General features: G+C 43.5%; 1 protein-coding gene across 2 annotated transcripts in view; it reads right to left on the bottom strand.

The window, feature by feature from the left end:
- The window catches only part of dnajb6b (DnaJ heat shock protein family (Hsp40) member B6b), a 146,790-nt gene that overhangs the window by 9,967 nt on the left and 123,540 nt on the right, over positions 1-13,283 (bottom strand). For both annotated transcript variants that reach the window (XM_048550496.2, XM_059639624.1), the window contains one exon: positions 7,994-8,206. In XM_048550496.2, the coding sequence (XP_048406453.1) occupies positions 7,994-8,206 (213 nt within the window). The remainder of the gene's footprint in view (positions 1-7,993; positions 8,207-13,283) is intronic.

Raw genomic sequence — 13,283 nt, forward strand, 5'->3', positions numbered from 1 at the left:
TACAAGTGTTGAGTAACTTTCAATGCTACCTCACTAAGCAGGTAACCGAAATCCTTAGGTCTGGAGGCACAGGGAAGGAGCAGGCAAGCGAGAGTGACCAGATCAATTTCCTGAAGGACACTGGTGATCCAGTTAGTCGTTCACCAAAGAAACGTCCAGCGGTTTCAACAGTTACTTTATAACGCCAGTTCACGAATGATCAAAATGATTGAAAGTGATTTCCCCAATTTGCAAGGTGGGATTCAGGCAGTAAATGGTACAGTAATACTTGTGGTAATGAGCTGGCAACTAGGATGTTGTTTAGCCATGATGCATTTGTACATTAATCGTAAGAGAACTCCAACAACATTCCTCTGCCAGAATATTTTATTTTCAATTTAAGTATGTCATGCAGTGGTTCAAGAAGAAAGGCCACCACTGGCTTTAAGAAGCAACTATGGATGGGCAGTACATGTGGCCCTGACAGCTTTACCTACATCCCAAGGGCAATGAATAAAAATTGTCCTCTCACCAACTGGGGCTTACTTTTAAATACTGCTTAAAAAGGCATCCTAAAATTATTTTCAACCAGGACAAAACTCAAATCAGCAAAGTGGATTCTGGATGGCTACAAATATTGCTTCAGTTAAAAATTAATCATAGCTGCGGCTAAAATAATTACCTCAAGATACGGAAATTCTCCTAGGAATGAGAACAGCGGGGCTGCTTAGCCAGGAAGAACCCTGTCTATTGATGATGTAAATCAGAAAACCATGAGCAAAAGGGTTGGTACTGCAATGCACCGATATTCACAGCATTTGTTTCCATAACCAGTGATAAATCTGCATGAACATCAGCGGAAGTATTGCAAGAAAAACCTGCCCCATACATCACTCGTTAGTTAAGGGAATTTCATTTTGATTAATTTGTGAAAACACTTAAGTCAATCAATTGTCAACAAAAAGCCGGAGGCGCGGTGGGGGGGGGTGGTAAGTGTGCCTGAAAATTATAGTATACTAGCTTTACACTTTTTACACAAAATACTTGCAGCCAACTAGATTAAACAGTTGTTCCTCTGGCAGTACACTGTCAATCATCACAATGATGCAAACAAGACTTTCTCTGATACTGCACTGGACTTGGAATCTAATGTGTCCATTAGTCAAAACTTGTAATGCGAGGGCTCATCACTGGAGTGGCCAGTTAGGGTACTTGCTGTTCGCCCAAAAGGCCAAGCTGGTCTAAAATATGTAGTTGGAGATTTTAGTTAGTACAGTGCAATGAAAAGAAATACATACCTTTTTTTTTTACAGAAAATGCCTCTCTGGTAATGGTTAATGGGTTCTTTTATGTTCTTTTTCATTAACAAGAAAGAATTGACCATTTTGTTTTACTGTAAGAGATTCCAAGAATAACAGCTAGTAAAGAGCCTCTATCATCTTAGAACGCTGATCCTGCAGGGTGCAAGCAGATTTTATGCTTAGGAATTGCATTGCTTTTGAAGTCCCCAGTGAAGTTGAAAAAGCATTTTGAGTGCAGCAACGGAAATTCAGATTAGTAATGTGAAATATGAAATGAGATATCAAATAGAAATAGTAAATTTAGATTCAGTACTCAGCTGTGATTTAAAAAAAAACTATTTTCAATCGCAGCAAACACATTTCTGTTACTCATAGCACAACACACCCTTCGGTCAATAGCTGGATGATTCAAATAAGAATAATTTAAACTGAGACTACATAAGGTATCTATTAAAATTAAAGTTACCTTTAAGGAGGGAAACCATTTCTTTACACAGGAGGTAGTGAAAATTTGAAATTCTTTGCCTATTAGGGCTGTGGATGCTGGAGCACTTAAAGTTTTTGAGGCTGAGATAGACATTTTTTTCAGTAGGAGTACCAGAGGATACAGAACAAAGGCCGGTAAATTAATTTGATGCATTGATCATCTGTGATCTAACTGATGGTGAAACAGGCTTGGGAGGCTGAATGAATGCAGCAGGCCAAGGAGCAGGAAAGCTTATCGTTTCGGGTCGGGACCCTTCTTCAGAAAAAAGATTTAAGGGTCCCGACCCAAAACGTCAAGCTTTCCTGCTCCTCTGATGCTGCTTGGCCTGCTGTGTTGATTCAGTTTCACATCGTGTTATCTCAGATTCTCCAGCATTGGCAGTTCCTACTACCTCTGGGAGGGTGAATGGTTGACTTTTATTCCTATTTTCCGTCAACAGAGTAAGAAGACAATGCAAATCTGATATAAAGAGAAAATTTGGTACTCAAAGCTGGGAGCCAAACATTAGTAATTGGCCATAAGGGAGAGAAGACGGGTACTGTGGCCTACCAGAGAGGCCTTACCATTGACTTCCAAAACCATGGCAATTGAAGTATATTTGATTGGTGCTCATCAGGGAAAAAAAGGCATTTTAGTAACACTAGCTTGACCTGAATATTTTTATTGCAAACTTAAACAACGCATATCAGTGAAGCTTCAAGGTGCAACAGCGCAAGTAGTTTGCAAATTCAGCACATTGATTTCAAAAGGCAGAATTGCTTTTTATGCTTCAGTATTTGGAACTTGAAATATGAGACACCGACTGGTGACTGGGAAGTAGGGGATAGTTTGAGTGAATCACCATCGTACGCCCAGTGGATGACACTTATTCATTACCGACCTGGTCAGCTCTGTGCCTCCTGGCATCACTGGTGTCTTTGTGGTTCTCAACCACCCATTCTCCTAATCTTTGCTTTCAATTCCCCCTCATGTTTCAGGCTCAGTTTCTTTCACTCTACACCAATAGTATACTAGAACTTAGACAGAGTCAGGGGGCAGAGGTGAGTGTAATGGCCATCACTAAGGAGAGATGCTGGGTGAAATAACTCCACAGAGGTCAGTCTCCCACCACCAAGTCACCCTTTATTCACATGTGGAGAGTCTTTGACACTGATCCAGTTTGCCTGGAGGCAGCTGTCAGCGTGAACAGGATGTTTCCTGTTTTTATCTGTCAGTCAGAGCTCCCTGATTGGACCAGATTAATGGCTTCAATCAGGGAACTCATATTTTATAAGGTTCAGCTGGTTGACCTCATTACAATTGCTACACTAGAAAACTTGAAATGTCTGAAAGTGAATAAGTCACTTGCACTTATACCCCAGAGTTTTGAAGGAGACAGCTGAGAAGCTTATGGGGGCATTGGGATGATCCTTCAGGAAGCACTTAAGTCAGGGAGAGTCCCAGAGGACTGGAAAATAGCTCATGTAACACCTATGTCTAAGAAGGCAGTGAAACAAAAGATGGGAATATTATAGTCTCTGGTAAACCTAGCCTCAGTTGTGGCTAAGATCTCAAGTCCATTGTTAAGGATGAAATTGTGGAGTACTTGGAAGTGCATGGTAAAATAGAGTTGTGTCAGCATGGCTTCATCAACAGGAGGTCATATCTGACAAATCTGTTATAATTCTTTGAGGGGTGTTAACAAGCAAGTTAGATAAAGGAGAACCAGTGGGTGTATTCTTTATGGATTTTCAGAAGGCCTTTGTCGAGGAGGCTACTAAGTAAGAAAAGGATCAATGGGGTTAGGGGCAAGGTGCTGGCATGAATACAGCACTGGCTGACTGGCAAGGGGCAGGCAGTGAGAATAAAGGGGTCTTTTTCAGGATGGCAGCCGTTGGCTTGTGGAGTTCCACAATGGTCAGTACTGGGGCCCCAACTCTTCATGTTATACATTAACAATCTGGGGAAAGGAATTGAGGGCACTGTTGCCAAGTTTGCAGATGACACAAAAACAGGTAGAGGGACAGGTAGTGTTGAAGAAGTGGAGATGCTGCAAAAGGATTTTGACAGGCAAGGAGAGTGGGCAATGAAGTGGCAGATGTAATACAATTTGGGAAAGTACGAGTTTACACATTTTGGTGCGGAAAACAGAGGAATCGGCTATTTTCTAAACGGGGAAAGACTTCATAAATCAGAAGCACAAAGGGGCTTAGGAGTCCTAGTTCAGGATTCTCTTAAGGTTAACATGCAGGCTCAGTTGGCAGTTAGGAAGGTTAGCACTCATTTCAAGAGGGCTAGAAAACATATGCAGGGATGTTCTGATGAGGTTGTGTAGGGCTCTGGTCAGACCACATTTGGACAATTGTGAGCAGTTTAGGCCCCATATCTGAGGATGGATGTGCTGGCCATGGATGGGACCCAGATGAGGTTTACAAGAATAATTCTGGAGATAAAGGCCTTGTCATACGAGGAGCTGTTGAGGACTCTGGGTCTATATTCAATGGAGTTTAGAAAAATAAAGCAGGAATCTCATTGAAACATAGAGATTACAGAAAAGACTTGATTCTATGGATGTGGAGAAGATACTTCCACTGGTTGGACAGACTAAGCTCTGACTGCACAGGCTTAGAGTGAAGGGATGGCCCTTTAGAACTGAGATGAGGAGGAATTTCTTCAGGAAGAGAGTAGTGAATCTGTGGAACTCATTGGCACAGAAGGCTATGGAGGCCAAGTTACTGAGTGTATTTAAGACAGAGACAGATAGGTTCTTGATTAGTAAGAGGATCAAAGGTTATAGAGAGAAGGCAGGAGAATGGCTCAAGAAACATATCAGCAATGATCGAAGGTGGAGCAGACAATGGGTCAAATGGCCTAATTCTGCTCCTATATTGTATGATATTATGCTATTATCTACATCGTTCAAGAACTTTGCGTCCTCTGCTACTTTCATACTATTTTTATCTCAGTTGATATTAGGGTATCAGAAATTTGCCGACATACTTGCCTTCTACCTCATTCCCAATTATTTGGGGGTCTGAATTACACTCCTAGCAGAGTGGCTACCACCTTCTTTAATTCTGAGTTTAAACTATAAAGCCTGATTTGATGATTCATTTAATATATCATCCTGTCTAACAGCTATAACTGATTCCTTAACCGTGAACGCTCCCATGACCCACAATCTTTTATATCCTACTCCAATTTTTTTTTAAATCAACCTGTTCAGACATGTTACGACACACCTTTGGTAAAGGTGGGAATTGAACTCTGACCTACTGGCACGGTGGTAGGGATTTCATCTTGCTTAAAATTGCCAAATCTAGTGATATTGAGCAACTGATCAAGGTTAGAAATCGTTAACTCATGAAATGGCCTGCGGTAAGAAGGCAGCGATACAATTAATACCAATCTATCCACCCACTCTCAATAATAGTTACAGGGAAGTGAAACCTGTTACTATAGTATTTAGGAATAGCCGAAGAGAAGAGCTAATGTTCCCATGACATGTTCTTGTATTCACCTGTACATCACCTCACATGTTATGTGAAATGTGGCAATTAAAGATGGCTTATTTTCTTGGGGATAAGCTAAATGCCTGAACCATCATTGTTGTCATTGATAAGGTTTTTCTGGTACCTCACCTATGCCACTCTATTTATTCCATTATACAACATATTATCCTCCAATGTATCCACCACCTACAATCAGACCCCACCACCAAGTAGATATTTCCCTGCCCAACCCTGTCTGCTTTCTGCAGGGATCATTCACTCCGTGACTCCCTTGTTAACTCGACACTCCCCACCACCCCTCCACCATACCCGGTACCTTTCCCTGCAACCACAGCAGGTGCTACACCTGCCCCCTCACCTCCTTCCAAGGCCCCAAACAGTCCTTCCAAATCCAGAGGAGATTCACCTGCACTTCATCTAACCTCATCTACTGTACCCCTTGCTCCTCTACATCGGGGAGACCAAACACAGACTCAGGTATCAGTTTGTGGAGATCTGCGCTCTATCCGGCCTTCCAGTTGCCATCCACTTTAACTCCCCCTCCCTCTCCCTGGTGACATGTCCATCCTTGGCCTCCTCCACTAACAGAGTGAGGCCAAACATAAACTGAAGGAAAAACATCCAGTATTTGGCCTTGGGAGCTTACAGCCCAATGGCCTGAATATTGACTTCACCAGTTTCAAAATCTCTCCGCCCCCAACCTGTCCATCTTCCGAAGCACCTACCTGCTCCACACTTCCCGCTATCCAGCCACAGTAACCTCCTACCCACATCATCTTCAAAATCTCTCCCTCACACCCCCACCAAACCTGTCCATCTTCCTAATCACCCATCCAATCCACCCTTTCCACTGACCAACCACAATAACCCACTGCCTGCATCCACCTATCTCCATCTCGCCTACCCTCCCATCCCTCTATTTATTTCTGGGCTCCCCTCTCCCTCCCCAGTCCTGACGAAAGGTTTTGGCCTGAAACTTTGACTCTTCTGCCCCTTGGATACTGTCTGACCTTTTCTGTTTTTCCAACTCCACATTTATTGAGTCTAGCTTTCAGCATCTGCTGTCCTTACTGTCTCCATTCTATTTTAACTTAGTTTTTGAAATTGGTCAGTAGGCTCTGGCTGTCAAATTCACCTGCATGTTCTCAGCTCAATATGTCTGATACTCGTGGCGCCTTCACTATCCTGCTGTGCTATCCCTATAGCTGATGCTAATATGCGTTATAATTAAGTATAAGTCAAGGAGTATAACAATGGACTTGTCAATATGTGTTTCGCTGCAACAATCAAATTGTAATTAAAGGGAAACTGTGAACGCTAAGGCCTTTTACATACTAGTTTTCATGTTCTGGGATTTGACTTGCCCAATTTAGCTGCTGGGGAATTTCTAATGTCCACGTCACAATTTTGGTGCTTGATGCGTGTAACTATTTACAAAGCTCTTTATCGCAGTCCACATTTTGATCAACTCCTTATGGGAGCTCCTGTCCTAGGCTAACAAGAGTTTCACCTGAAGGCTATTATTTGGTTTCAGCTTCCCAATGATCAGCATGCAGATGGATTCTTGAGTAGATCTGCAGCTCAGGTTGTGGATGCTGTGGTCGTTTCGTTCACCAAGCTGGTTTGTTATTTTTCAGACATTTCATTACTCTACTGGGTAACATCATCAGTGCAGCCTCCAATGAAGAGCTGTTGTGTTTTCTGCCAGATATTTAAACTCTGGGGTCTGTTGGGGTTGATTACCTCATTTCCAATCTTTCCTTCACAGAGGTGTATATGTAGGGTCTAGTTCTATGTGTTTGTTGATGGCCTTCTTGGTGGAGAACCAGACCGCTAGGAATTCCTGTGCTTGTCTCTGTTTGGCATGTCCTAGGATCCTGGTGTTGTCCCAATCTAATACGTGGTTGTCCTTAGCTGTGTGAATGGAAATGAGTGAGTATTGGTCGTGTTTTTTTGTTGCCAGTTGGCCAATTTTCTTCTTGTCTATCCAATGTAATGTTTGTCACAGACCTTGCATGGGATTTTGTATATTACATTGGTTCTGACAATGATGTTATCCAGCAGGATGATGAAACGTCTGCAAACTAACGAACCAGCTTGGCAAGCAAACAAACCACAGCATGCAGATGGATACTGCTAGATGGAAACAGCTAGATCACTGATACTGCAGAGATGTCACAGAAGAATAAACTCAACTGGACAGCAATTTAAGAAAGTGTGCATATAATTTTAAGGAATTTGGTTGAGTTATAATGATTTTTTTACATAGACAGTGCTTAAATGAATGTATTTTAATTGACAGAACATTTCATGGATTTAGAGAAAATTATAGTACAGGAGGCCGCCATTTGGTCCATGGTGTCTGTGCTGGCTCTCTAAAAGAACACTGTCCTTAGTCCCACACTCGTGAAAAGATTTCAGCATGTTTTGAAACCCAGAGATTTTTATGGGTTGTCACAGATTTCTAATTTTGTATGTACATAAATAGAGCATTCTTATAAATTTTTGCACATTTCTGGTGAATTAGTTAATGCACAGCATTCCTTATCTTCACTTAGTATTATCCTAAATTTGACAACCTCCTTACCACCAAGCAAGCCATGAGCTAGTTTCTCCCAGGTCAAGATTAGCACATTGAACAACAGAGGAAGACCTTATCTAACTGTTTTTCCTAGTTTGACCAGTGCTCAATGGGTGAGATTTTGTTTTTCCCATTTCTTGTCTTGAGTTCATACCTGCTGGACTGGAAATGGCTCCCTCCTCAGGGACACTGTAGACCATAGCTGGTGATCCGACTTCCTCTTCCTCAGCAACATTATACTGGTAATCATATCTCGGGAAGGAAGTAGAGTGCTGCCGTGAAGAGCGTGTGTGAGCTGCATGTCCAGGTAGGGCCTGCTGTCCTCGCTGTCTAAGCTCAGTTGCTAAGGCATGTTCATCTTCAACTCCTGCAACAGAATAACATACAGTGCAAATTATATTCAGACTTTAATAAAGTGTGAGGCTGGATGAACACAGCAGGTCCAGCAGCATCTCAGGAGCACAAAAGCTGACGTTTCGGGCCTAGACCCTTCATCAGAGAGGGGGATGGGGTGAGAGTTCTGGAATAAATAGGGAGAGAGGGGGAGGCGGACCGAAGATGGACAGAAAAGAAGATAGGTGGAGAGGAGAGTATAGGTGGGGAGGTAGGGAGGGGATAGGTCAGTCCAGGGAAGACGGACAGGTCAAGGAGGTGGGATGAGGTTAGTAGGTAGGACATGGAGGTGCGGCTTGGGGTGGGAGGAAGGGATGGGTGGGAGGAAGAACAGGTTAGGGAGGCAGAGACAGGTTGGACTGGCTTTGGGATGCAGTGGGTGGAGGGGAAGAGCTGGGCTGGTTGTGTGGTGCAGTGGGGGGAGGGGACGAGCTGGGCTGGTTTTGGGATGCAGTGGGGGAAGGGGAGATTTTGAAGCTGGTGAAGTCCACATTGATACCATTGGGCTGCAGGGTTCCCAAGCGGAATATGAGTTGCTGTTCCTGCAACCTTCGGGTGGCATCATTGTGGCACTGCGGGAGGCCCATGATGGACATGTCATCTAGAGAATGGGAGGGGGAATGGAAATCGTTTGAGACTGGGAGGTGCAGTTGTTTATTGCGAACCGAGCAGATGTTTTCTGCAAAGCGGTCCCCAAGCCTCCACTTGGTTTCCCCAATGTAGAGGAAGCCACACCAGGTACAGTGGATGCAGTATACCACATTGGCAGATGTGCAGGTGAACCTCTGCTAAAAGTGGAAAGGCACCTTGGGGCCTGGGATAGGGGTGAGGGAGGACGTGTGGGCATTGTGTAGCTACAAGTGTAGCATTTCCTGTGGTTGCAGGGGAAGGTGCCAGGTGTGGTGGGGTTGGAGGGCAGTGTGGAGCGAACAAGGGGGTCACGGAGAGAGTGGTCTCTCCGGAAAGCAGACGGGGTAGGGATGGAAAAATGCCTTGGGTGGTGGGGTCAGATTGTAGATGGCGGAAGTGTTGGAGGATGATGCGTTGTATTCGGAGGTTGGTGGGGTGGTGTGTGAGAACGAGGGGGATCCTCTTAGGGCGGTTGTGGCGGCGGCGGGGTGTGAGGGTTGTGTTGCGGGAAATGCGGTCAAGGGCGTTCTCGACCACTGTGGGGGGACAGTTGCAGTCCTTGAAGAACTTGGACATCTGGGATGTGCGGGAGTGGAATGCCTCATCGTGGGAGCAGATGCGGCGGACGCGGAGGAATTGGGAATAGGGAATGGAATTTTTGCAGGAGGGTGGGTGGGAGGAGGTGTATTCTAGGTAGCTGTGGGAGTCGGTGGGCTTGAAATGGACATCAGTAGCTAGCTGGTTGCCTGAGATGGAGACTGAGAGATCCAGGAAGGTGAGGGATGTGCTGGAGATGGCCCAGGTGAACTGAAGGTTGGGGTGGAAGGTGTTGGTGAAGTGGATGAACTGTTCGAGCTCCTCTGGGGAGCAAGAGGCGGCGCTGATACAGTCATCAATGTAACGGAGGAAGAGGTGGGGTTTGGGGCCTGTGTAGGTGCGGAAGAGGGACTGTTCCACGTAACCTACAAAGAGGCAGGCATAGCTGGGGCCCATGCGGGTGCCCATGGCCACCACCTTAGTCTGTAGGAAGTGGGAGGAGTTGAAAGAGAAGTTGTTGAGGGTGAGGACGAGTTCGGCTAGGCGGATGAGGGTGTCGGTGGAGGGGGACTGGTCAGGCCTGCGGGACAGGAAGAAGCGGAGGGCCTCGAGGCCATCTGCATGCGGAATACAGGTGTATAGGGGCTGGACGTCCATGGTGAAAATGAGGTGTTGGGGGCCAGGGAATTGGAAGTCCTGGAGGAGGTGGAGGGCGTGGGTGGTGTCACGGACGTAGGTAGGGAGTTCCTGGACCAAAGGGGAGAAAATGGAGTCCAGATAGGTGGAGTTTTGGATTCTCCAGCATCTGCAGTTCCCATTATCACTCACACATATATTCAGGCTTTACTTAGTTAGCGCAGAATCTCTGAAATGAAACCTGATTCGTGTGGCACTTCCCCATTGTTCTCTCCTTGGCATCATGAGGATGTAAGCTCATATGTCATTTCAGCAACTGAGCACAAAATCTAGGCTAATGTTTTAGTTGCAGCACTGAAGAAGAGCTGCACTGTCAGAGGAGCCAACTTTCAGAGGTGTAACTAAACTGTTTTCTTGGGCAAAAGTGAGAAAAAGGGCATAGCACTATTAAATGGACAGTAGAGTTTTCCCAATGTCCTGGTCAATAATTACATTCAAACAACACAAATAAAATAACAGATTATCTGTCTATTGTCTCATTGCTGCTGTGGAACCTCACTGCGTGCAAACTGGGTGCTACATTTCCTGTACTGCTGTAGCAATTACGCTTCAAATATCTTTTAAGCTATGAAGTTTGTAGACTTGATGTCATGAAAGGTGCAATACAAATGCAAATCCCTTTTATTACCTTAGTACTAAATTTACAATCAATTTGTAAGAAATAGAATCAGGAATTACAGCAAGCAACAGGAGTGACTAAGCTCTTAGCATGAGGACATGTTAGAAACAGATAATATTTATTAATTCAAATGTAAATTGGATATATTTATCTTGTGGATAATATGTCGGAATCCAAAGGGGGAAATTGATATGGGTTAAGTAGGGCATGATTATGAGGAACGTTGAACTTCTGCTTCCTATAGTTTTTAGCCATTGCTGTTAACCTTGCCTCCTCTGTAGGTATATTGAAGCCTAATTAATTGCAATGATGCCTCATCGTATTGTATGACTGCCAGGGTTGTAAAAGGGAAACCGGATGGACCTTGGTCGTTATTTGTCAAGCAATGTCTATGTTTCATGCAGGTCCCCTGTATTACCATCCATTGATATATAATTTTCCAGCAAGACAACAGACAACAGCTGCAACACTGAATGCCATTCAGTAGTCTGAAGAAAATATCACTGAGCATGAAATGGATGGTGTCAGATAACAAAGCAAGACTTGAAGAAAGGAAATTGTTTTAACAATTGTGAAATTGGGATGTTGCATTACGGTTTGGAGGGTATGTGTAAAATTTGGATATTTCCCTACTGTCTGAAAGCAATGTGTGTGAGGTACAGGATGGCATTATAACATATCTTTGAAGGAATTGTCTTTTGCTGTACAGTAATTTTGGTTGGCAAACACACAACATGGTATCAGACTTGAGTACAGGCAAAGACATGAATTGCCTTTGTCACATATCATTAACGCGTCAATCCACATGTTATTATAGTGGCGGCCACTCTTGTTAGATAAATCTTGCCTGTATCAGCTGTAAATTTTTAACTCAAACAAAAACAGAAGTTACTGGAAAAGCTCAGCAAGGCTGGCAGCATCTGTGAAGAGAAATCAGAATTAACATTTCAGGTATGTGACCCTTCCTCAGAACAGGTTGCCAGACCCAAAATGTTAACTCTGATTTCTCTTCGCAATTGCTGCCAGACCAGCTGAGCTTTCCCTGCAACTTCGGATTTTGTTTCTGATTTACAGTATGCACAGTTCTTTCAGTTTTTAGTAAGGTTTTAATGCCCTATTTAAACAAAATTCATCACACCAATCTTTGAATTACCATAATCAATTGAGAAGAGTGTTTCTAATGAACACAAAGAACCATTTTAATAAAAAGATTATCTTTCCCAGATGTCAATCCTAATTCTCAGTAGGTTTAGTTTTCAAGAGACTGCGAGACCCATGTATCAGAATCAACAGTGCCAGTACAAAGCTTGCATAGGATTACAACCTGACAAGTAATGAAGGCAAGTAATGCTGATAGTGTGCAACTTGTGCTTAATTTATCTAGTGTATACCAGTGGATGTAGCCAGTGCTTTCTCTAATATCAAAAGGCATAAAACAAATTCCGTTTGCTGTTTAAAGGCACTAAAATGCATAAAATTATCAATGCTAGGCATCCCACATTGGTTCCCAGTACAGCAATGTCTCATTCTTAAATTACACATCAGTATTGGCATTTGTGGCATCCTCCAGACCTACAACCTTCTGAAGAATTTATATTAGGCTCAAAATGTTAACTCTGTTTCTCTCTCCACAGGTGCTGTCAGACATGCTGAGTTTTTCACCATTTTCTGTTTTTGTTTCAAACTTCTAGGATCTCTGCATTTCCCCAATTCTAGTCATTTGCATATCTCTGATTTAAATTGCTCCACCATTGGCAACCATGGCTTCAGTTATCTGGGAACCAAGCTCTGGAATTCTCTCCCTAAACCTTGCTGCCTCTATGTCCACCTGTAAGAAGCTCTTTAAAACCAATCGCCTTGACTACATTCTTGTTCATTTGTCCTAACATTGTTAAATGGACCGGTGTCCATTTTCTCTCATTAATGTCCCCAAACATTGCTTTGGAAAGATCGACTGCACTGACAACCTCACTGTGGTTGAATACATGTCATGAACCAGACAAATTGGAATTCCTAACCTATTTTATGCTTTTATAGTCAAAGTCTGTACCTTGTTTGTAGCAAACTTTCACCAATTATCCCTCAACAATCAACGTATTTAGGGACCAGTTTGCTCACAGAAGAATCACAGTGATGACAGATACATTTCCAATACCTCATCCATAAGACCTGATCTTTTTTTGAACAATAAATATAGAGGGTATAGGTTTAATGTGAGAGGGAAAAGATTTAAAAAGGGACCTGAGGGGCAACTTTTTCATACAGAGGGTAATTCGTGTATGGAACAAGCTGACAGAGGTGGTGGTGGAGGCAGGTACAATTACGATGGCCTAGAAGTATAATCACTAGATTGTTAATCCAGAGATGCAAGTAATGTTCTGGAGAAGAAAATCTATTATCCTTACCTGGTCTGGCCTACATGTGACTCCAGACCCACAGCAATGTGGTTGACTGTCAACTGCTGTCTTGGCAACTAGGAAAGGGCAATACATGCTGGTCTGGCCAGAGATGCCCACATCCCATGAATGACTTAAGGCATCTGTTACGTATAGGAAGAGTTTAGAGGGTT

Source organism: Stegostoma tigrinum, chromosome 2, assembly GCF_030684315.1.
Source record: "Stegostoma tigrinum isolate sSteTig4 chromosome 2, sSteTig4.hap1, whole genome shotgun sequence".
Lineage (NCBI taxonomy): Eukaryota > Metazoa > Chordata > Chondrichthyes > Orectolobiformes > Stegostomatidae > Stegostoma > Stegostoma tigrinum.